This window comes from Brassica rapa, chromosome A09 (assembly GCF_000309985.2).
Source record: "Brassica rapa cultivar Chiifu-401-42 chromosome A09, CAAS_Brap_v3.01, whole genome shotgun sequence".
NCBI classification, from domain to species: Eukaryota; Viridiplantae; Streptophyta; class Magnoliopsida; order Brassicales; family Brassicaceae; genus Brassica; species Brassica rapa.
The window spans coordinates 40,365,808-40,388,025 of record NC_024803.2 but is presented as its reverse complement, the minus strand read 5'-3'; the positions used below and the strand labels follow the sequence as shown (position 1 = coordinate 40,388,025).

The following is a 22,218-nucleotide window of genomic DNA, read 5'->3' as shown; positions in this document are numbered from 1 at the left end:
AACTTATTCCACATATTCTTTACCTTTTAATGAGTACCACCATATAATTCATGCCTCAATGACATCAATAGTGATGTCACGTTGATAATAGACTAACAGGGTTTAAATCAAAACATGTTTGTCATTATCTCTCTCTCTCTCAATTTGTAGATTGAATAAAACTAAAACTTCAAGAAAACGACTTTGGAGTTCTCAAACGATGAATCCACCAAAAGCAATCTTCATGCTCTTCCTCTCCATCTTCTTCTTCTTAGATTATGTCTCTGCTCAATCTCCTCCTCCTCCTCCTTTTCTGTACGCAGCCAACGGCCTCTTTCAGCCGAGTTTAGCCATCATCACCGGAGTGTTCTCCATCGTCTTCACACTCACCTTCGTTCTCCTCATCTACGCCAAATGCTTCCACAACGACCTCAGATCGGAGACCTACGAAGACGGAGAGATAGGACGACTAGATCGTCTATGGCAAGGACTCTTCAGCCAATCTTCTCGATTCTCAGGTCTCGACAAAGCAGCAATCGAATCTCTTCCCTTTTTCAGATTCTCTGCTTTGAAAGGATCGAAACAAGGTCTTGAATGTTCTGTTTGTTTGTCTAAATTCGAAGATGTTGAGATTCTTAGGCTTCTGCCTAAATGCAAACACGCTTTTCATATAGAGTGTATTGATGAGTGGCTTGAGCAGCACGCTACGTGTCCTTTGTGTAGAAACAGAGTCTCCATTGAGGACGAGCTCTCTGTTTTTGGTGGTGGTAGTAACAATAGTATGAGAATCATGAGTCAGTTATCTGAGTCTAGAGAAGAAGAATCGAGCATGGAGATTTACATCGAACGCGAAGAAGGAATCAGAGATGGCTCTTCGAGATTCAGCAGCTTCCGGAAGATACTCAACTTTGGTAAAAACGATAACTCGTTGTCGCTTGTGGAACAAGGCAACGAGAAATGTCTGCACAAGTTCAATCATAGGATCGTTGTTTCAGATGCTGTGTTTAAGAACCGTTGGAGTAATGTGACTCCAGCTGATTTGACCTTTTTGACATCGAACATGTTGAGTTCGATGTCAAGCGACAGATTCTCGTCCATTGATCGAGTGGAGAGAGGTGACTTGCGTGACAAGGAAGAGATTGATATGAAGAGAATGGTTAATAATAACAAAGATTCTACTAGAAGAGTGTTTTCTGAGATCACCGCTGTTCCTAGACTCAGCGGTATGGACGCTTCTACAGCTTCTACGTCGAGGAGTGATGTGATTGCTGCGGTGGAGGAAAGAAGAAGAAGGTTGTGGTTGCCGATTGCTAGAAAGACGGCTCAGTGGTTTGTTAACAGAGAGAAAAAGAATGAACTAAAAACGACGGGACAAGATCTTAACGTTTAGTTTTTTTTTTTTTATAAAAAAGGTCATTGACAATTTGAAGTTATTTTTACAGAGATAGTTAAGTTTGCTGAATAAAATTAGGTTAAATGCTTGGTGTTTATGTCTTTGTGTACATACATTGTGGATTGATTATGAACAAAGTTTTGGCCAATGGTGATATACATTTATTAAATTGGATTTATTTGATTTTTGAGTAGTATACATATATATTACAGAACACAGGCGAAAACTTAGTGATACACATTTGTCTGATAATATCTTTCTGTAGATAACTAGACACACCTGTCGGAATTATTTTGTAGGATTTCCGAGTAAATAGTAGTATAAGAAAGTAGTATACTTCTCTTAAAATATAATTTAAAAAGTGTGAAGACTACTACTACTATTGTTAGAAAACATGTCAGACACTAAGTTTCCATACGTTTAGTTTTTAATTAGCAGATGATTTGGCGCCGTGGGATCTAATCAATATACACATTCTTAATAGAATTATATCGTTCTCCTCTGTGTATTGTTATCCACTCTAGAATAAAAGTGTTGGATAGAAAATAAAAAATGGAGTAGTCCAAATGTTGGCATGCAGAGTACTTAGAAAATTATATGGTTCTGCAGTGCATGTTCATTCATCTTCTCAGCCAGTACAAAACTAGAGTTGACGGTGATATAAGTCCTGTTCGTTTGGTTGCCGCAGGTTTCGGCGTCAGCGACAGCGTCAATGAGGACAGTTGTTGTTCGTTTCGCAGACGCTAACGCTGCCGCATATCATATCGCGACCGCAGGTTTTACCGGCGTCAGCCGCAGGACGCAGCGTTCAGACGCTGCCGCTGCCGCCGGTTCCTGCGTCAACGAAACGAACAAGAGTTGACGCAGAATGTTAACGCTGCCGCTGCCGCCAGTACCTGCGGCAACCAAACGAACAGCCCTATATACAACAATTTACAATACACCACACAATCAAAATATCTTTATTCTCTCAGGCAGTGCCGTCCCATAACTTAAGGTGGCCTAAAGCATTATTAAAACTTTGTGGCCTTTTATACAAATACCAATAATATATAGTGACACATAATCATTAATACCAATAATACAAATGCATAAAATCATTGAGTATGGCAAAACTGAAAATATGTTCGTGTCAAGAAGAGGATCGAAGAGTGGTAATGTGGAAGACTAATCAAACTAATTAACCTATGGACCAAATTACTATTCCATGAACTGTGGCCCTAAAATTGGCTATATATCTTGTGGCCTAAAGCTAATGCTTTACTTGCTTTATAGCAAGGACGGGCCTGCTCTCATGCTCTCAGGAAACATAGAGCAAATAGAAATTGACAAATGAGACGAAACACACACATATACAACAGATTAATGGCTTTATGGGCCTTTACAGTTTTCATCGAAGTTAATGGGCCCAATAAATAGATCCGACCCGACCCAAAACACATGTACCGTAAACCTTCCCCGTTTCGAAAACCACACTCTTACTAAAACCTTGATAGTACTCACCGTTCTTCTTCTTCTTCTTCACCGTCAATCATCGCCGCTCGTGTGATCGGTTAGTTTTCATTCTCCCCTCAGTGTATTACGTTTCGACTTTCTCGAGAAAGTTTGGAAGAGGATGTACTCATATTATCTACTCATGAGATTCTGGTTTTTGCGTTTATCGTGTGTTTCGACTAGATTGAGAAATTGGATGAGCAGTTAGGCGTTTCTTCTCGAAAAAAATATGGCTGCTGCTTCAATCTCAAGAAGAATCGTCCGCACTTTTGGATCCTTTTCAGCATCTGGAAATGGTTTAACCTCTCTTCCTTGTGATCTCAAGGTTTGTGTTTACTTACATCACTGAGTTCCCTTTTTTTTATTTTTATTTTTTTCATTATTTTCGAGATGTTTATTTCATTATTATTTTGTGTTATCTATCAAATGCAGTGTGGAATAATAAGTTTGGTTTCCAACAGAAAGCACTCCACTTCTATCTTGACTCCTGATGACAATTTTCCTTATGATTTACTTGCCAAGAAGACGCTCATTACACCAGACCGAACCATTGGTATGAAGTTATTAACATTCATCCAACTACCGTTTGAATATATGTACATCCAATTGATGATGCTTTCCGTAGGACAATATCAAGACTTGGTCATTCCGGTCACAAATTTTCAGAACGAAGACAAGGGCTTCATGGTTTTAGCGGGTGATGTCTTTGATGTTCCAATTAGGAAAGATATCATTCACCACGTCGTGAGATGGCAGCTTGCCAAACGCCAGCAGGTAAAACTCTAGTTGATTATCTCGCAAACAATGTCCTAATTAGTCTGACGCATTTGGTGGATGGATGTTTAGGGAACTCACTCGACCAAAACAATAAGTGAGGTTAGCGGAACTGGTAGAAAGCCATGGAACCAGAAGGGTACAGGCCGAGCTAGACATGGTACACTGCGTGGCCCCCAGGTACATTTATCTGTTTTTTGGATGTTAACGTTTCTTGTCACCAAGCTGTTCTTCTCTGATGGACTTTTACTCTAGTTCCGAGGTGGTTGTGTGATGCATGGGCCCAAACCAAGAAGCCATGCAATAAAGATCAATAAGCAGGTCCGAAGGCTTGGTCTGAAGATAGCACTCTCAGCTCGAGCCGCAGAAGGAAAAGTAAGCTCCTGATTTTCCATAAGTGCCTTGTTATTATTACTGGTCTGCTTGTATCCGCTAACGTTCTGCGAGAACTATGCAGCTCCTGGTGTTTGATGATATGGCATTGCCAACGCATAAAACAAAGAACATTGTGAACTATTACAATCAAATGGAGAACACGAAGAAAGTCCTCGTTGTAGAAGGTGGGCCTATCGATGAGAAGCTGAAGCTAGCCACCCAGAATCTCCACTACGTCAACATACTCCCATCAATAGTGAGTTACATAAGACCTGTCTGTTGACGTAAACAAGATTTAAGATTCTCTGACCAGTTTATGTAATGCTTTGCAGGGGCTTAACGTTTACAGCATTTTGCTTCACGACACGCTTGTGATGTCCCGTGATGCTGTGGATAAGATCACTGAGCGTATGCACACTCCCATTAACCGTTAAAGAGAGAACAATGTCTTCAAATAGCATTCCCAATAAGACACTGGATCACAAGGAAGACAGCTCCAAGAAACTCCGCATGTAGTTTCTGTACCGGCAATCTATATCGGTTATATGTACTGGTAGTCTCGTCCATGGCTTGATCGGTTCATTGTTTGTTAGCTTTTTGTTTGGTTTTGCAATCTCGAATTGCAAAAAAAATAGTTTTTTTTGGGTAGTCACTATTCTTCCTGTTAATGGACGTTTGTACCCGTTTTTATAAGTGGCGATTGAATAAGTTTTGAAATTAATTCTATAGGTTTTATAGTGTGGTGTTAATTATTTTAATTTTTTTTTTTCAAATCTAGTGCTATTGGCTTGTCACATCATGCATATTTTCAAAAACTAACAAACATATGTATGAACATAAAAATAGTGAGAAAGGACTTGCCGTCGGAATTCCTACAAGTTTTTTTTCTCTCAACGAGATAATCTCTGACGAAACATGTTCTTCATGAGTCTGTCGGAAAAGACCATCTCTGACGAAACATTTTTTCTTGTTATCTTTGATATCTGCCGCACAAACTAGTTCATGGCTCTATTTAAAGCTTCGTTTACGCTTCTTTTCATGGTCTTACCCACTGGATGGCGCACAATGGCTTCCTCCAAGTTGTGGGATTGATATAAACTTTGGGTTGCATCGATAGTAACCACACCATGCACTCTTTACAAGAAATTCTAATTGGAGTCTGTATTTACATTTTCCCAGTGGACCCAAAGGCGTTCGGATTGAACGTGGGAGTTTTTTTCTTTCTATATATGTAAAATTTGATTAATATGAATGCAATATGAAAGAAAAAAACTCCCACGTTCAATCCGAACGCCTTTGGGTCCACTGGGAAAATGTAAATACAGACTCCAATTAGAATTTCTTGTATGAAACATCTGTGAATTCTTCCATGATAGTGATGTCATGCAATTATTTAAGTAATATGTGTAAAGCGTTCTGCCAAAAATATATATTTTTTTTGCCACCGATTACTTCATGATCTACATCTTCCACAATTCCATACAAATGTTGTTTACCAACAGGATGGACGTACTTGGAAAAACATAACAAATTACAAAACAAATCGGATCTGATTCTTTGAAAAGAAATCTCCAGACGACTTGGTTTCAATCATGTGATCTTTAAATGGTCCATATTCAACTAAAATCATGAGATCCTTTCAATTTAATGTTTTCTTCAATTCTCTACCTGTCACAATATGAAAATCTATAAGAGCATCATCCCTTTTGAAAAAAATAATTCCAACTTTAAACCAAAAATAATTATGTCGGAATAATTCCTTTTTCCACGATGAGACCACATTGAGAATTTCATCTTTGTGAACCCATTCAAGGTAAAGGGCATGAACATCAATGATTATCTCAAATTTTTAAAAATAAAAAATAAAAGAGAGTTTCTCATATAAAGAAGTATATATTTAAGAAACTTATTTGACAATGTTAATTTTTAGAAATTAGTATCTATCTATATATATAAAGAAATGTTCGCCTCTCTCCCGTGAAGCCACGTCATCAATTCGTGCGTTTTGGGAGTGACACGTGTCCCATTTTATATTTAGGGCCAAAATAAATAAATGCAGTTAAGAGTAATTGAACCCAGCACCTCTAGCACTGGTAATTTTTCTTAGAACCATTAGGCTAAAGTCACTTTTTATAAATATGTGACCGCGAAAATACTTATTATCGTGTCAGCTGGAAGCCCATGCTTCTTCTGCTTGTGGCCAGGGCCGACACTGAACTGACTTAAAGATGAAGATCGTGAAGTTAAAAACTTTGCTCCAAACAGTTTTGCAATGTTTCCAACCTTTATAACTTGATGCATATAATATATATCAAAATACATTTGTTGTACACGCTTTTATTAGTTTTGCTTTTAAAAGAAGGTATTTACAGTTATAAATGTTTTGTGCCAGTGAAGTAATGGTTGAAAAATCTCTATACATATGTCATTTTAAAATAACACTTAACTTCTATATATAGTCAATACATATGTGCATGTTATATTCTAGACTAAATATTTTTTCTTTTAAAAATATAAAAAACAATTTTTTTTGTCTACAAGCAAATGTTGTAGAACAAGTATGCATTATACAAAATAATATATATTTAAAATCCATACACAAAAACATAAAAGTTGTTATATGCCTCTTTCTGACACATGCACACTCCACTATGAATAAGAATTAAAAAAAAACAGTATTGTCATCAAACTTTATCACAAATCCACATTTGTACATCTATAATTATGAGTTAGACAATTAGTTAATTTGATACAATACCAAAGCAAGAATAATCGAAAAACAACTATACCACCGCATACTAATAAGTATGACATAACAGATAACCAAATTCTTGAATCTTAAAACAAATTTCAACTCGAGCATTTAGTGAATATCAAATTAACTAATATCCCGCCTGTAGGGCGGGCCGACCCTAGTTATTATATAAAAAAGTGTAAATCGATAATTTTTCAACCAATGTGGATGGTGTAACCTTGATGCGTTTGTTTATATAAATGTAAAGCCTTCCCAGAGCCAATAACCATCAGTTCTAAAAAAAAATGGACGGACAAAAATGGAGTTTGGGTTTAATATCTCTAGCTTTTCTCTTCATCGCTTGCTCTTCTGCTGAGCTCCTCATTTAACAAGTCACAAGAGGCAGAGGAACAGAGATCAACAGTTCTTACAGTCTTGAGGCTAATCTTGGTAAGCTTCTTGTATGAAACCGTTTTCCTTTGGATTTACTTGGTGAAACACAGTTCTTGATTTTCCTGGAAAATTTTACAGGAGTGACAAGAGTGTTGAGAGACGAGCGACCATCGAGTAAGATAGTGACTATAGCAGGCTACTCCGTGATTAAGGAGAGACACGAACCCTACGAATCCTCTGTTTTTGAAGCTGCTGGTTACAAATGGTAAAACAATATCTTAACGTTTTCCTTTCATTTCATTCAACAATTTGTTAATTAAAATTATTCTGATGACAAAAAAAAAACAGGAGGTTGGTTTTGTACGTGATTGGTAATAAAAAACGACGGTGGAAATGGCCATATATCACTTTACTTGAGGATGGAAGAGACCGAATCACTTCCATATGGTTGGGAAGTTAACGTTGATCTCAAACTCTTTGTCCACAACCCAAAGCAACACAAGTAATTGGCCGTCACAGGTATATTTTCCATCATTCGATTTTCATAGTGTCTATAAGCCAGAGTTTGATTGTAGTAGTTATGGATTATTGCAGATGGAGCTGTGAAGCGTTTTAACGCAGCAAAAAAAGAGTGGGGATTTGGACAGTTGATTTCACTTGCAACGTTCCAAAACACGAACCAGGGGTACATGTGCAGGATACTTGTTCTTTTGGTGCTGAGATCCTCATCGTTAAACCAGCTGAGCAACAGGAGAAAGTCACATTCATATCAAACCCACCAAACAATGTTTTCACTTGGAAGATTCTTCGTCTTCTCCAGCTTGGAAGATAAATTCTACTATTCTGATGATTTTCTCGTTGGAGACCGATACTGGTTACAACTTTTTTATTCGCCATATTGTACAGTATATAGTTGCATATTTGAATTCAAGTGTAATAACGGTTTTCGTTTAATGTATAATCAGGAGATTAGGGTTTAACCCGAAAGGGGATGGAGAAGGCAGACCACATGCACTTCCAATATACTTATATGCTCAAGGCTTTAGGCCTAACGCAGTTGCTACAAACACTTGGGGAGCGGTTAATCTACGGTTAAAGAACCAACGTAGCTCCAACCACAGGCAACTATATTGTAAGAAGACTAAACCAGTTAAATAAACGTTTTATTTCAAAGAGAAAGAAACTAATAGTTGTTTCTTCTTCTTTTTCAGCGGCAGCTTGGTACCCGATTCGAAGCGATTATGGTGTGGAAGTTAACAATATCATATTGATGAAAGATTTAAGAGAAAACGACCTATTTCCACACCAGAAGTTTCATATAGTAAGAGTTCCACACAATCTTTCAACCTCGTCTTAATTGCACATATATAGAAGTTGTACAACCTATTTCCCCACAATGTCAAAGTTCGAAACCCGAACCCACATGAACATACAATTAGCTGATTAAAATCGGTTTACAGGTTTTTGAGTTTAAGCCTAACCAATAGAAAACCTAATTAAACCTAAGAAGACCCGTTTACGTCTTTACGACCCGATTTGTTATTATAAACCGTAATTTAACTAACCCAGTTTTTATTAACCAGAAAAAAACCCCAATTCTGTTCATCTCTCTCAAGTGTCGTGAACTCTAGGCAAGACTGAAGCTTTGAATCAATTTTGTGGACTGTTCTTTCTGCCTAATCGGTTATGTCAGGTGAGTTTGTCGTCTCATCTTCTTCCTTTTCGAGTTTCCATTAAATTACTCTATGTTTTGAACTGAATCAATTTTGCTTACTCTTTGTTTCAATTTCGAGTATCTAGTATGATAATCTTAATTTTTTTCTTGTAGAATGACTCAGGAAGGAGGGATTGATGTGAATGTTGAGTGGAATGATGTCCCTGAATTCGAACACTTGATGTCCCTGACGAAGCTCCACTTTCGTTGCTCATTTTCGATTTTCACCAGCTGAAGGAGAGAGTTCTGGGTTCGTTTTTAGGGTTCGTATAATTGGGGGTTTTTAAAACTGGATTCCAACCGGGTTAAAATAGGATCTCTGGTCGGGTTATTTTATGTCTTTCGGTTTGGTTACCTCTTCTGAACCACTAAATTGATGAATAACCGAAGCCATGTGGGTTCGGGTTTCGAACTTTGACATTGTGGGGAAATAGGTTGTACAACTTCTATATATGTGCAATTAAGACGAGGTTGAAAGATCGTGTGGAACTGTTACTATATGAAACTTCTGGTGTGGAAATATGTCGTTTCCCCAAGATTTAAAGGATACATCTAAAGGGTATTTGGTAAATGATGCCATTATCTTCGAAGCTGAAATTGTTAAGGTCTCTGTGACCAACATCGTCCCCGTCTAGTGATCTCTACTTCTATTCTATGTCATCGACCAGACAATCATATGAATAAAGAGACGTTTGCTGTCTTTGTAATAAGATGACGTTCTTAATCCTTGTAATGTAACCGTCATTTCTGTATTTCAAGTTTGTTTTCTACTATATCAATGACACTCTCTTGGTTTTAATTTTATTTTTTAAAAGATTTTAGAAAAAGCTGGACTGTTTAGTTATATGGATAACATCAACATATTCGAAAAACATTATAATAAGTTTTAAATTTGAAAAAAGGAAGCAAATTCTAGGCTGAATTGAACATCTTTGGAAAGTGTTGAAGAATATAGTTAAACATGTGCGTATTTCATTCAGATCTGTTGAACCATTTTAAACCTCAACCGTATGTATGAACCATTTTAAACCTCAACCGTATCTTTAAGGGTACAAGTATTGAATGTATGAAAAAAAGAAGAAGAAGTATTGAATGTATGTATAGTGGACTAATCTTTATGTATATCTCTGGTGTGTTGTTATCACCTGTTGTTCTCTCGCTTCTAGTTTAGTTTTTGGGCTAATTTAGTGCCGTGTCGAAGGATCATGTTGAAATATGAGCACTTGGGTCATCGAATCAAAAGTTCAAAGAAGTCACCTAGAGGATCAGATTGATAGATGCAAAAAAATCTACATTAACAGTTTTGATGTTCTATGTGACACAATCTCAAATTTTGGGTTTGGACCAATAATATTATCTCATGTGATTGGTATTGGGACTTGGAGTTAGAAAGAAACTATATATAGTCTCTTAATCTAATTTTTTGAAGGAACACTCAGAACATCATATATAGAGAAAGAGAGGCAAGATGGAAGAAGAGGGGAGACAGAAGGAAAACTGTATAAGATCTAAGAGAAGCGGTTTTTTTTCTTTAGTTTGTGTGTTTCTTCTCCTACGAACATATATTTATAGTAAGTTTAAGTATTTAGTTTATGGTTGTGATTTTTCTTGGTGAATAGATCAGAAAAATTGAGATTGTATTGTGTATCTCAGACTCTTATATATATCTGATACTAGTGGATCACTGAGAGTGATATGATCCTTTCCTCAGATATATCGGTAAATGTATTTAAATTGAATCAATATTTAACAAGAAGTGTACTCAGGTTAATTAGTTAAATACTGGATTTAGGTTTAAAAAATCATTTACAGATGATATCAGAGCATCGTGTTTAAGCAGATAAAGAATATAATTTCAGAAAATCACATAAATTCTAAGTCATAGAGTTAGTGTAAGGTAAATTTGAGATGAAAAAGTTTGTTGTCATCTAGACTTCGGATTTTGAAAGTTTAAAATGCTTATGTAACTTGAATTTCAAAAATTGGATTTTGCTCTTAAAGAACACTTAGTGCTATTATGGTGTATGCTCCTCCTTGAATGATCATTACACTGTCTGGTCCGGGTTTGAAATGTTTTTTGATTAATGCTATAGGGTAGCCAGATCTTTTGTTACCAGACTACAAATTAAACTACATTGACCAAAGCCGAAGCCCAAACTTCTCACATAGTTGTGATTTTGTTTCAAGTGAGGTTGATCGGGGTCTCGCATATCACTTGACCAAAGCCATGATAGCTTATGCTCTTGTCTTAGTCATATGATGTTATACAAAAGGTGATGAAAGAAACTAATTTTCTAGGGTATGATGCTCTCTTTTTTTTTTTTGAAACACGGGGTATGATGCTCTCTAGAAGTAAAAATTTGCAAGTTTTAAGATAGAAGAACACAAAAGCATATAGAAAAGATGCTGCTGCAACAAAATAAACTTTTGCATTATGAACGTTACACTAAATATATCTTTGGGTGTTAGATGATGTAAGCAAATATTTTTTTAAAAATCTTAGATCTTACAAAACATAAGAAATTCTATTTTATCCCTTATTATAAACTCCCACGCTGTCCTTATATTGTTCTTCCCCCAAGCTCAATTGAATGTTTTATTGCTTTATACAAAAATAAATTATAACCTTTAAGATCTAAACTACACAAATTCTTATAAGAAGAATGGAAATGAAGTGAATGTTAATGAAAATGGATGCTATATATATTATATACTGCATTTTTGTCTCTTTGTCACAACTACGTACAGAGTTTAACATGTTCGCTTCAAGAGAATTTACCATGAAAAGTTTATAATCTAACTTTTTATATTCCTTAAGATTTACAAACGATTTCCATTCTCTAAATATTTTTCTACAGAAACGGTCAAACAATCCTACGAAGAAAATAAGTTATACCCCAAATCGAAACTAATCAGATGTTGTTGCTTAGATTTTATTTTCAGCATAATCACAATGCGAGACTTTTTCAGTTTCATGAAGATCAAACTATTACAAATGATCAAATTGACAATCTCAATTCCAAATCTAGCTCTTGATTGTCACTCGATCCCGAGTTTTGGTTTCCTGATCCCAACGATTTACTTCGCCTTGTAGAACTTGGATCCTATTTCAAGACAAAACAAAAGAACATTGGATTAGTTCTCTTAGATGCAAATAGACTACATTTATAAAACTTTGAACAATGTTAATTAACTAACATTTGACTATGAGGCATGACATAACTACACACTGAACCATGGTTACACTAAACTAGAATAAGTCATGTGATCAATGAATGAAAATATTATATGTGTATGTGATCTACACACCGACTGGAACCTCTTTCGAAAAAGTATATTATATACACAGCCTAATAATCATGTGATTAATGAAAATGTTATTATGTGTATATATGTGTGATGGTATAGAATAAGAACCTCGTGTAAGAAATGTCTGGTGATGTTTGGTTCCAAAGAATGTTGGCTCTCTAAGATGCCGTAGCTTGGATTCCAACTGTTTTGAACAAAATAAAAATAAAAGGTCGTTAATTTTTAGGACCAAAGAAATATCTAACGTCAGAAATACACATACATTTTCCCAAGCCTAAAAAAAACAGTTGAAAGTGATTTTACCTCATGGTTGCTCTTTCGTACTGATCTCTATGTACACCCATCTGCCAAAAACAGAAAAAAAAAACCAATTAATATGTGATTCATTTTGTTGTTTAATGATTTCTTGAAAAGAGTTTTCTTATAGATGGAAACATGATTGACCCAATCTTGTAGAAGATTTAATATGTTAATTTTAAATAGAAAGTAAATAATTAACCAGATCAAATTAGAATAGGAATTCAAATAATATTCTTCTTTATACACACACACGCACACACAATATCATGTATAAATCGCACACAAATTGAGCATTAAAGGTAAATATATACCATCATATCTGGATAGAAGCCATAAGGAGTCGACGATGGTGATGCATATGTAAAGGATGGTGATGATGATGGTATGGATGGATATTCTCCTTGCATCCTCACATTCTCCTATACATTTACATTCACAGATGACGGCCTAATTAATATACAAATCATACTCATGAAAGAAATCGAATTAGATGAACAAATGATACAAAACTATTACAATTTCATCTATAACATGTGATTTTTTTTAAGTATACTTTAAGAAGAGAGTGGTGGCCTCGAGAATTCAAGAACCTAGAATAATTTTTTTTTTTGTAACTGGCTTTAAGAACCGGGAATATTGACATATAAAATCTATTGTAATCAAGATTTTCTACTTACCGATCTTCAATAGTAGATAGATGCATAGGGGAGATAACGGATTTACAGTCATAATTTCTACTATATTTACGTATAAATATAATCGATATAGTAAAATTGGTAGATAAAAGATTTCTGACCTTATCGAACATGATTTTTGGGACAAGAAAAGGAAAGATATATACGTTTTGTAGTCTTTTGTGTTAATTATTGTTAGATCTTAAAACATTTCGGTGAAATCCTTAATACATACGTCAAGAAAAGAAAATAAAACCCCTTTAGATTTCATACAATCATCTAAGGTTCACGGGACAGTTTATCAAAGTTGGTCGGATTCCTAAAAGAGATCCGACGAACAGAAAGAGATAACCTACGAACTTTTACCGATTTCTTTTTGGTCGTCTCACAGACGACCAGATTTAAATCAAGGTCATGACACAGTATACACCACTATGTTACACATATATACCTCGATCAACTCTGCCGAGATTATAAAGGTATCGTATGTATGCATGTAAAATGTTACCTGAGGATACAAAGACGGATTATAATTGTTGCAACTCATCTCGCCGTGTAATCTAATTTTCTCAAGTTGCGCTACTCCGAGACCTCTTTGTGGCTGCTTTGGCTTCTCGGAACCATTCTTCTTTCCTCTTCTGGTCGCCGGAGATGAAGAAGACGATGTTGGAGACGCTAAAGACGGCGAAGATCCTCTCGTGTTTGGCTTACCAAAGAAATTACTTGCCATGTTTCTTTTATCAGATTTAATTTTAATCTCCGCTCTTGATGTACACCGGAAAATCAAGAACTAGAGAGAGAAAGTCTTCTCTAGAGAGAGGTAGAGAAATGGAATTTTCTTGTTAAGTTGGCTTTGATCTAAGGAATCAGAGAGATCTCTTTCATGGTGAATTGTTGGTCTTTTTTATAAGCCTTTCTTAATTAATTTTTATTTTAAATTTTTTATTTAAAACATATATACGTATAATAACTAATGCATCGCTGGATCAGATTGTGTCCAGATTTCAATAGATACGCCACGCACACAAATACATTACGTTACATGTATAGATTTTATGCCCTTATTTTAATTTCCCTACTCTCTTTTATTTATTTTCCAATTAATTAATTAACAATTATATTTATTACAATTATTGTGAAATAAAATAATATAAATGATTAGCTTAAATTTTCTTAGTTATTTTTTGCTTTTGGATGACTTCGAAACAAACTTTGATGTTGATTCGATCTAATTATATCCAGCTATCTCTGTCTTGGATCTAGTTTTTTTTTTGCTTAAATAGTTACTCTGTTTTAACTGAGAAATACAAATTAATTACACCTAAATAAGACTTTGTACAATATTTTTCATATTACAATTAAGAATGTATAATCAGTTTTTCGTATGTATATTCTATATTAACACTATTTAAGTTTTTTTTCCTTCTGTTAATTGTATATATTCAAAAGTTAGCAAAGTACTAGCTAAGAAACCAGTATGGAGTAAAAACAAAAGCTTTTTCTTGGCTTAAATACCCGTTTATTTCAAATAGCAAAAGAAAAAACAACAGTGTCAGATTTGTAGGTTTTTGGATAAAAATATTTTGTAAGTTAAGTATAATTATTGTGGAAATATAAGGAATCATGTTTATTACATCTTAAAAGATTTTATAAAATCTATATTTTCGTCAGAAATTTTTATTTATATATTTAATATTTAATATTTTTTTCTATAAATTATTTTATTGGAAATTAAAGTTATTTTCTTTTTTAAATTTCGTAAATTTTATATGAACTACAATTTTGTGTGTTACTTTTCCTAAATTATTTATTCAGTAATATGAAGTAAACACCCTTAGATCTTATAGCGACCAATATTAAAATCTTTAAAAATTTATTAGGTAACGGAAAACGAATCTTTCTTTTTCTCGTACGAGCAACAAAAACGATTCTTACTTTCAATAAATCTTCTTTTTAGCTTCTAAAAATATCTCCGATTTAAAGAATCTCTTTAAAAACCATTAAGTAACGTAAACTTATGTTTATTCTCTTTTTCATCGTCTGAGTAACAAACGGAAATTACAAAAGGAAAACTATAAACGTAACAAATAATAATATATAATTAGATATATTTACTTACATAATACAAGAAGAATTTATTAGATCTGAATTTATATATGTAGATTCAATACATCTTTTTGTAGCTTCCGGAAATATATTTACAAATTGATTTTTATGTCACCAAAACAAGATTTATTGGTTAGTAGTTAGTACATATCACCCAATCCATGTTGGATTTTTTGTTAAGAGCTTACTAAAACAAATTACCGCAATATATACTCAGTTTTATTTTAACCAACAAAACAAAACTATTACAATCATTTCTAGAAAATTTAAAATATTACTCCCAGTATACATTCACTAATAGTCATCATATCCATCCTTTTCCAACGCTACTATTTAGAGTTGCATGGTTTTTTTCCCAAGGTTTGTTAATGAATTGTCAACTAAATTAAGTAATTGGAAATGAATGAATGTTAACCTCTAGCCCAGGTCGATTAATTGACTTAATATCTACGCTACGTTCAGTAACGATCAAAAGAAAACTAATACTAATACACCTTTTCTGGATAAATAATTTCTAAACTAATACACCAGGTCGTGAATCATGTGATCCCTCGAACATGTCTTAACCTTAATTAGTTCTGCGGGAAGCATATATAGAAATGTAGCAACGAGGTGTCACTTTTGAATAGACCGCTAATTGCAGGACACGTATTAGTTCATATGCTGACGATGAGCATTCTTTAATTTATGTGCATGACCTTGAAATATGTTAATTCGATAACTTCTAATGGTGAGAATAGAAACCTGAACCGAAGTAAACAGAACCGAACCAAACAGAACCCAATTGAAGTCAAACGGACACAATCCAAACTAACGTATATGTCTCAACTCTTTAGTTAAAGGTTTAATCAACCTAAACGGTTAGGTTCGATTTAGCTTTAAACAAAACTGAATAAAAAAATCGAAGTGTTTATTCAATTATATTAACTAAATATATTTAAAATATTGAGTTTTAAGATATTTAACAATATTATTATATTTTACTTCTAAAAGAATAAAAGAAACCCAACTAATAATAAAACAAAATATATATTTTAACACTATAATCAAAATCGAAAAAACTACATATGATTTATCTTAGATTCGAAGGTAATAATATAAAATTATTAGATTATTTTTTAGATTTTGATTGTGATGTTTGGCTTTACATTTAAATACAAAGAAAATAACAATTTAGTGTCAAATGATGATTTATTTTCTGTTTTATGAATAATATTTTCGTAATTAAACTAGAACAAAATTAAAAACCAACTCGGTTCGACTGAACAAAACAAATTAAATCGAACCAAATTGAACACAAACTGAACCAAACTAATTTTGGTTTACTTTAGTTAAAGTTTTCATACACTCAAACAAATCGAACCGGATCCAAACCAAACCCAAATTTAAACTGAATTGCCCACTCCTAATTACGTTATTAACCTCAGATTTGATTAAAGTTAAACTAATGTATGTAAAAGGTTTAATTTCCTCATGTACATCGAATTTTCATTATGTGTTGATAGGTCCGGCAGAAAAATCCCAGTTTAAATGAAAGATTACGACTATCAAATTTGTTATTGTTTAGGGTTACAAAAGTATGCATATGAAAATGCGGACCATCTTATCCGAATGGTTAGTTTACAACTTCGAAGAATATGTACGTATGTTTAAAAGTTGATATACATGCTTATATACGTACATATATATATGCATAAGTTTAAATAATTTATGATCCGAATGATTGAAATAACTTAGAGACAGGGAAGTGTATCAAAACAGCGGATCATGTTGAGATTAGAAGTGATTTGATGAGTAATTAAGAGAGCATAAAACCAAAAAAGACAGAGCATAGTGGAGAGGGTATTTGTTAAGATAATATCTAATGTAGATTGTGTGCACATGCATTTCCCCTGCTACGTACATTATTATATCACACTCGATCTGTCTAGTTCTTCTCTATCTTTTCTCGTCTATGATTTAATATTACTCAAATTATTGATTTGTTAAGGATTTTATTTAAAATCATTTTTATCGAATCAAATCCCTTTGATCCTGCTACTTACCTCAGACAGCCAATCAGACCTAAAATTCCTTTCTCTATGTTATTTTATTAAAGTACTTAGTTATGTTGTTCGTAGCTTATTTATTATCTGCGAGCGTAGAATTTACCTGTATCGAGTGTTAGTTACATTAGGATTTTATTCACGTTGTGCTGAGAAGTTTTCGAGTTATGTAAAAATTAATTCATTTTTTCTCATACTAATATTCAATGTAAAAAGTATGTAAAGCGTTTTTTTTTAAACTATGCTAGCGTTCATCATTGGTTAGATCATACTTTCTGAACAACATTGAATTTGAACTGTTTTAAAAATAAAACGAATTGATCTGATATGTAGCATCAAAACCGAGTAGACCTCTACAGAAATATTGAGGTTTACATCAAAAGGAACAGTATCTATAAAACTAAGATATAAATATGCCAGTTTTTGTGTTCTTTGAATTGATGCAATTTTCTTCTAAGAACATTTTGGTCAATGTTTATATTATCAAGAAGGTGATTATTTATTTATTATTCTTTTTGACTTACCCTGTTCATCTCTTTGTTGGCATCATTTAGTAAACGATTATTTTGCATATATGTAATAGTGTATACTTGTACAATATGAAATCAAATGAACCAATTAGTAATAGAGCAACCTGAACAAACTGAGAGTAATCAAGTTGCTTTAAGTATGAGATAGTAGAGCTTGATGGGGCTGAAAATGGGAGAACCAAATGGTAAGAATGATGATCGGTGCAGTTACAAAAAAAAAAGGTTTTTTATGTTTGAGTGATAAGAGCTCGATCTATGCTTGTGAAATTGTTATGGATAGTATAGTATCTTGAGTTTTTTTAAAAGCCAATAAGAGTTTGATGATCAACAAGAAGGCTATCAAATTCCACGGGAGGGGACAGAAAACTTTTTAGTGTAGCAAATACTCTCTTGGTTTTGAACCCTAGCCGCAAAAGCAATTGTAAGGACTGAGGAGGGAGCGGAATATCCCATTGAATGAGTGGATCTTTTGTAACTAACCTATCACGTGTAATGATCGCAAACACAAATGCGTGGTTAAGAGTTTTCCAAAAGATACAACAAAAAACGCAAATGTAATAGGATATGTTCTAAAATAAAATTAATATGTACTACATTAATAAGTAAAGTTTGTGCACTAGTCAGTAGTCACTATATAGCATACTTTTCTAGCACTAATTTGTAAAAAATGATGCAGTGAAAAAAAATCTAGATCAATGAAAGTTATTTTACGTGTCATTTCAGCAAATATCATGTTATTTTATGTGATGTTTATGTCATTTATATGAGTATAATATAACATTTTATAAATAGAGCGCCAAAAAACATCCAATTTTTTTTTTTTTTTTTGAACAATAACATCAAAATATTTTCACATTTCTGCAATTAAGTCCTCTAGAAAATATCTGCCTAAAAGCATATACATACATCGCTTAGATATTCAAAACAAAGTTTTAACTAGCTATAAAATATATTATTTTAAAAATTTATGCAATATTATTATTTTAAAATAAAATTATTTATAAATTGATATCTGGATAGAAATGTTTTAAGGAATATTTCATCCGTTCCTTATTGAAAACTTAGAGCATGATTATCCCGTGAAAGCCACTTGGGTTTCTTAATGATAATTTAGTTATATAAATGTACTTAAGTGGACTTAAGAACTCTAGTTAAGAAACTTCCATTTTGAGTGGTCCAATGGGAGTTTCTTAATTAAGGATTTTAAAAACAATTTTAAAGATAAAAGTTATTTATTAAATAAAATATATTAAAAGATAACATTTAAAACATAGATGTTAAAACGAACATAAAAATAATGACTAGTACAATAATCGAGAATAATTTGACAAAACATCTGAGCTCAGTTGTTATCTTTATCACGTCCAAATTTTACGTCATATATGTTCAACCAAATCAGCTTTCAGTTGTTGATGCATTTGTCTATCACGAATTCTAGTTCGAACACCCATCATATTGGCGATATTTGTAGGAATATCTATAGAAGAGAAAAAAAAGATTAAATGAGATTAAAAAAAAGATTAAATGGGAAAAAAAATAACAAGCTGACACGTGACGCTTAAGGATCGATCACCAAACATCCTAACTAAGAATGGGTAACACAGTTTTTATTTATTTTTGATTTAATTAAATCATTTATTTAGTTTAAAAAACTATTAAGGATCGTGCGATAATCATGGTCTTATATCTCAATTTCTAAGCTCTCTTCTACTTTTTATATTTCTTATTCTCAAACACTCTAAAGAGAACTTCTCCATTAATGGAACTATTGTAGGGTATCTGCATTGATGAGGTACCCAACAATCTCTCAAAAACTAAAACTATTAATATTTAATTATAAATCAGTAAGCAATAGACATTTGGCGTCAAAGTCTCTTGTGAGGATACAAATGTTTCTTGGTGAAGAGACTTCACCTCTCCTCTTTTTATTTTTTAATAGTAATTTAGTGGGAAGAAACTTTACAAGAAACTCCGACTAAAGATGGCCTGGAACTCAAATAAGCAATCGATCATGCAATACATTTGTTCTAAAAAAATAATGAATAGTACATATATGAGGCAGTTAAGAATAATGTATATAGGACAAGTCTGATACCATGGCTAAAGTTTGATGCTTATTCGTTGATTGTGACAAATGATTTTAATTGCTTGACACAGATACACAATGTAAATATCTAAGGCATACCCCTATTTAATTGGTATCAATCACGTAGATTAAATTATTAAATAAAAAAAATTACCAAAAAAATATTCAATAAAAAGCTTTCTGGTCGCACATGCATGGTCGCTGACTAAAATAAAAAGAAACATATGCATGGTTTAGCTTAGCAAAACTAATTGGCTGACCTGCTATACGAAGCTTAACTTAACTAGTGTATCATTTGGTTCCTTAAAGGCAATGTCTTAGAAATCAGACCAAACCTGCCGATCAAATTGGTCAAACCGTGACTTGTTTCTCTCTCTATCTCTCTCTCTCTGGTTCTAAATTATGATAAAAACAGAGTTTGAGTTAAACCGGCAAAACCGATTAAAACCAGTCAAATTCGTCAAAACCGGTGATCCCGTTCAATACAAACCTCATTTTCTAATTTAAGCAAAAAAGATTATAAACTGTAATTTTAAAAAGATTTCAAAACAAATTCCACATTACTTTAATTAGATTACATTACATTTATATAGATTTTGAATTATAAAATTGATATAAGATATTATAAAAATTAACTATTTGGTTATATACATATATTTAATTTAAAATAAAAATAAAAATCACAAACCCAGTTCAACCGGTTGAACCGGTCTGGCATTGATTCAATTAAAGTCAATGTAAGGTTCGGATTTCAAAACATTGCTAAAAGGCTATAATGCTGGTGAGATTGAGTTCTATCAGAGATAAATAAGATAATGAAATAGGCATTTTAACATTATTTGATCAATAATTTATTAGAAGGTAACCAAAAAAAACAATTGAGTTTTAAACTTAAAAATATGTATATATCTCAAAATCAAATCTCATTTATTTTTATTTTTATTTTAGATTATTTAACCATAAAATTAAATTTTACACTGAAATAATATTATAAATTATTTAACTTTTAAATTTTAATACTTTAATTGTATTGTTAAATTAAAATTATTATCAATTATAAATAACTAACGTAAAGTTTATTTCTGAAGATAAATAAATTGAAATGTTTTCTATTCATAATTTCCATTAATAATAAAAATAAAAGAAGTAAAAACATTAAAAATATATACATAGAAGCCCTAATAAAAACGTAGACTTCCATCTTATATACTTATGGACATTCATGATCAGCCATTTTCCCAGTAGAATACATTTACACCTGACCAGAATAAGTTTCCTCCAACACTTCATGCTTCTGCTGAAATCAATGGCATATTTTTTTTTTAATAACTTCAATCATTAAATTAAAAGGTCCCCATTACAAATTAACGCTTAGAAACAGAAGAACTTAATTAAAAGCAAGAGAAAAGCACAAGAGGAAGCTAACTTTGAAAATAAGTGAACCAAGTGTGGAGAGGTACGAGGTGACATTCGGTTTGTTTCGTTGTGCTCTAGATAGCGGGTCTAAACGACAACGAATGATATTCTGAATGTCTGAGATCAAAGACGAAGCTGGACGTACGAGAGGAGGAGTCGTGATACCGAGTATTTCTCTCTCTCTCCATAGCATGTATAACGAAGCATGAAAGAGTAATCTCAGTATGAAGGACATATTCTTGTTTGGCGAGGGATTAGTCAACCAGACCACCGCGTCATCAAACAACATAGGAGGAGAGGAGAGAAATTAGCTCGAGAAGTCAAGAAGGACCAGACCTGATGACTATAAGGGCAGTCAAAGTAGAGGTGCTGTCGAGTTTCATCAGCAGCAATGCAAAAAAGGCTTGTCGAAGGCACTTCCATACCCCAAGTGATGAGACGGTCCCGTGTATGAAGTCTGTTTCGCGTAGTGACCCATGCGTGAAACGCATGTTGTTTAGGTATTGAACCAGAGAACCAAATAGCTATCTTACCATGGTACTGGGGTGCCTTGATTGTTGAGGTGATTCCATGTATCCTTAATTGAGAAGGTTGATGATGGTGGCTTGTCGCCAATTGCCCAGAGATAAACTTCATCTCCTCGATCTTGGGTTATTGTATCGGCAGGAGGGAGACTGTCCTTGAGGAATAAGATGGTAGGGTGCCTGGTGCGGAGTCTTGAGATGCACCCGTTTCCAGTTACCAAAGCGTCTCGTACAATTGCATTTTCTGGAATTTATACCAGAGACCATGGGACCAGTGATATCCAATAAAGATCCAAGAGAGGTCCAGTTATCCTTCCAAAATCTGCAAGTAATACCAAAACCAATATTTAGATAAAAAGCCGAGCTATAGAT

General features: G+C 33.4%; 3 protein-coding genes, 1 long non-coding RNA gene and 1 pseudogene across 5 annotated transcripts; 4 read left to right on the top strand and 1 right to left on the bottom strand.

The window, feature by feature from the left end:
- The first annotated feature begins 149 nt into the window (after nt 1–149).
- On the top strand, nt 150–1,918 carry LOC103842617 (putative RING-H2 finger protein ATL12). The gene has a single exon (XM_009119263.3). It carries the CDS (start codon nt 200–202, stop codon nt 1,367–1,369), a length of 1,170 nt encoding a protein of 389 aa, XP_009117511.1. The 5' UTR covers nt 150–199; the 3' UTR covers nt 1,370–1,918.
- Nucleotides 1,919–2,809: 891 nt separating this feature from the next.
- On the top strand, nt 2,810–4,769 carry LOC103842616 (50S ribosomal protein L4). Of its 2 annotated transcripts, none has more exons than XM_009119262.3 (8): nt 2,810–2,924; nt 3,050–3,191; nt 3,299–3,419; nt 3,492–3,640; nt 3,713–3,820; nt 3,896–4,015; nt 4,098–4,271; nt 4,348–4,769. In XM_009119262.3, the coding sequence occupies exons 2-8, from the start codon at nt 3,096–3,098 to the stop codon at nt 4,447–4,449; spliced, it is 870 nt and encodes a 289-aa protein (XP_009117510.1). In that variant the 5' UTR covers nt 2,810–2,924; nt 3,050–3,095; the 3' UTR covers nt 4,450–4,769. The 2 variants fall into 2 exon arrangements, with proteins under 2 accessions (XP_009117510.1, XP_033134723.1); XM_033278832.1 differs by having other exon boundaries at nt 2,815–2,924; nt 3,056–3,191.
- Nucleotides 4,770–6,837: 2,068 nt separating this feature from the next.
- On the top strand, nt 6,838–9,651 carry LOC103842615 (annotated as a pseudogene).
- Nucleotides 8,430–9,392, top strand: LOC103842614. The gene is made up of 2 exons (XR_001956434.2): nt 8,430–8,835; nt 8,971–9,392. It is a non-coding gene; the product is annotated as an uncharacterized LOC103842614 (long non-coding RNA).
- A 618-nt stretch (nt 9,652–10,269) lies between the features above and the next one.
- On the bottom strand, nt 10,270–18,630 carry LOC103842613 (protein SPEAR1). The gene is made up of 5 exons (XM_009119260.3): nt 13,648–18,630; nt 12,777–12,884; nt 12,469–12,509; nt 12,274–12,349; nt 10,270–11,960 (listed from the first exon to the last, which is right to left on the bottom strand). The coding sequence occupies exons 1-5, from the start codon at nt 13,867–13,869 to the stop codon at nt 11,856–11,858; spliced, it is 552 nt and encodes a 183-aa protein (XP_009117508.1). The 5' UTR covers nt 13,870–18,630; the 3' UTR covers nt 10,270–11,855.
- Nucleotides 18,631–22,218: the final 3,588 nt, after the last annotated feature.

Coding starts and splice junctions, on each gene's coding strand:
- LOC103842616 (XM_009119262.3), top strand. CDS start 3,096: ATGGCTGCTGCTTCAATCTCAAGAAGAATCGTCCGCACTTTTGGATCC. Junction 3,420..3,491: donor TACACCAGACCGAACCATTG/GTATGAAGTTAT, acceptor TGCTTTCCGTAG/GACAATATCAAGACTTGGTC. Junction 4,016..4,097: donor CTCGAGCCGCAGAAGGAAAA/GTAAGCTCCTGA, acceptor AGAACTATGCAG/CTCCTGGTGTTTGATGATAT.
- LOC103842617 (XM_009119263.3), top strand. CDS start 200: ATGAATCCACCAAAAGCAATCTTCATGCTCTTCCTCTCCATCTTCTTC.
- LOC103842613 (XM_009119260.3), bottom strand. CDS start 13,869: ATGGCAAGTAATTTCTTTGGTAAGCCAAACACGAGAGGATCTTCGCCG. Junction 12,885..13,647: donor ATCCGTCTTTGTATCCTCAG/GTAACATTTTAC, acceptor GTAAATGTATAG/GAGAATGTGAGGATGCAAGG. Junction 12,350..12,468: donor TACGAAAGAGCAACCATGAG/GTAAAATCACTT, acceptor TGTTCAAAACAG/TTGGAATCCAAGCTACGGCA.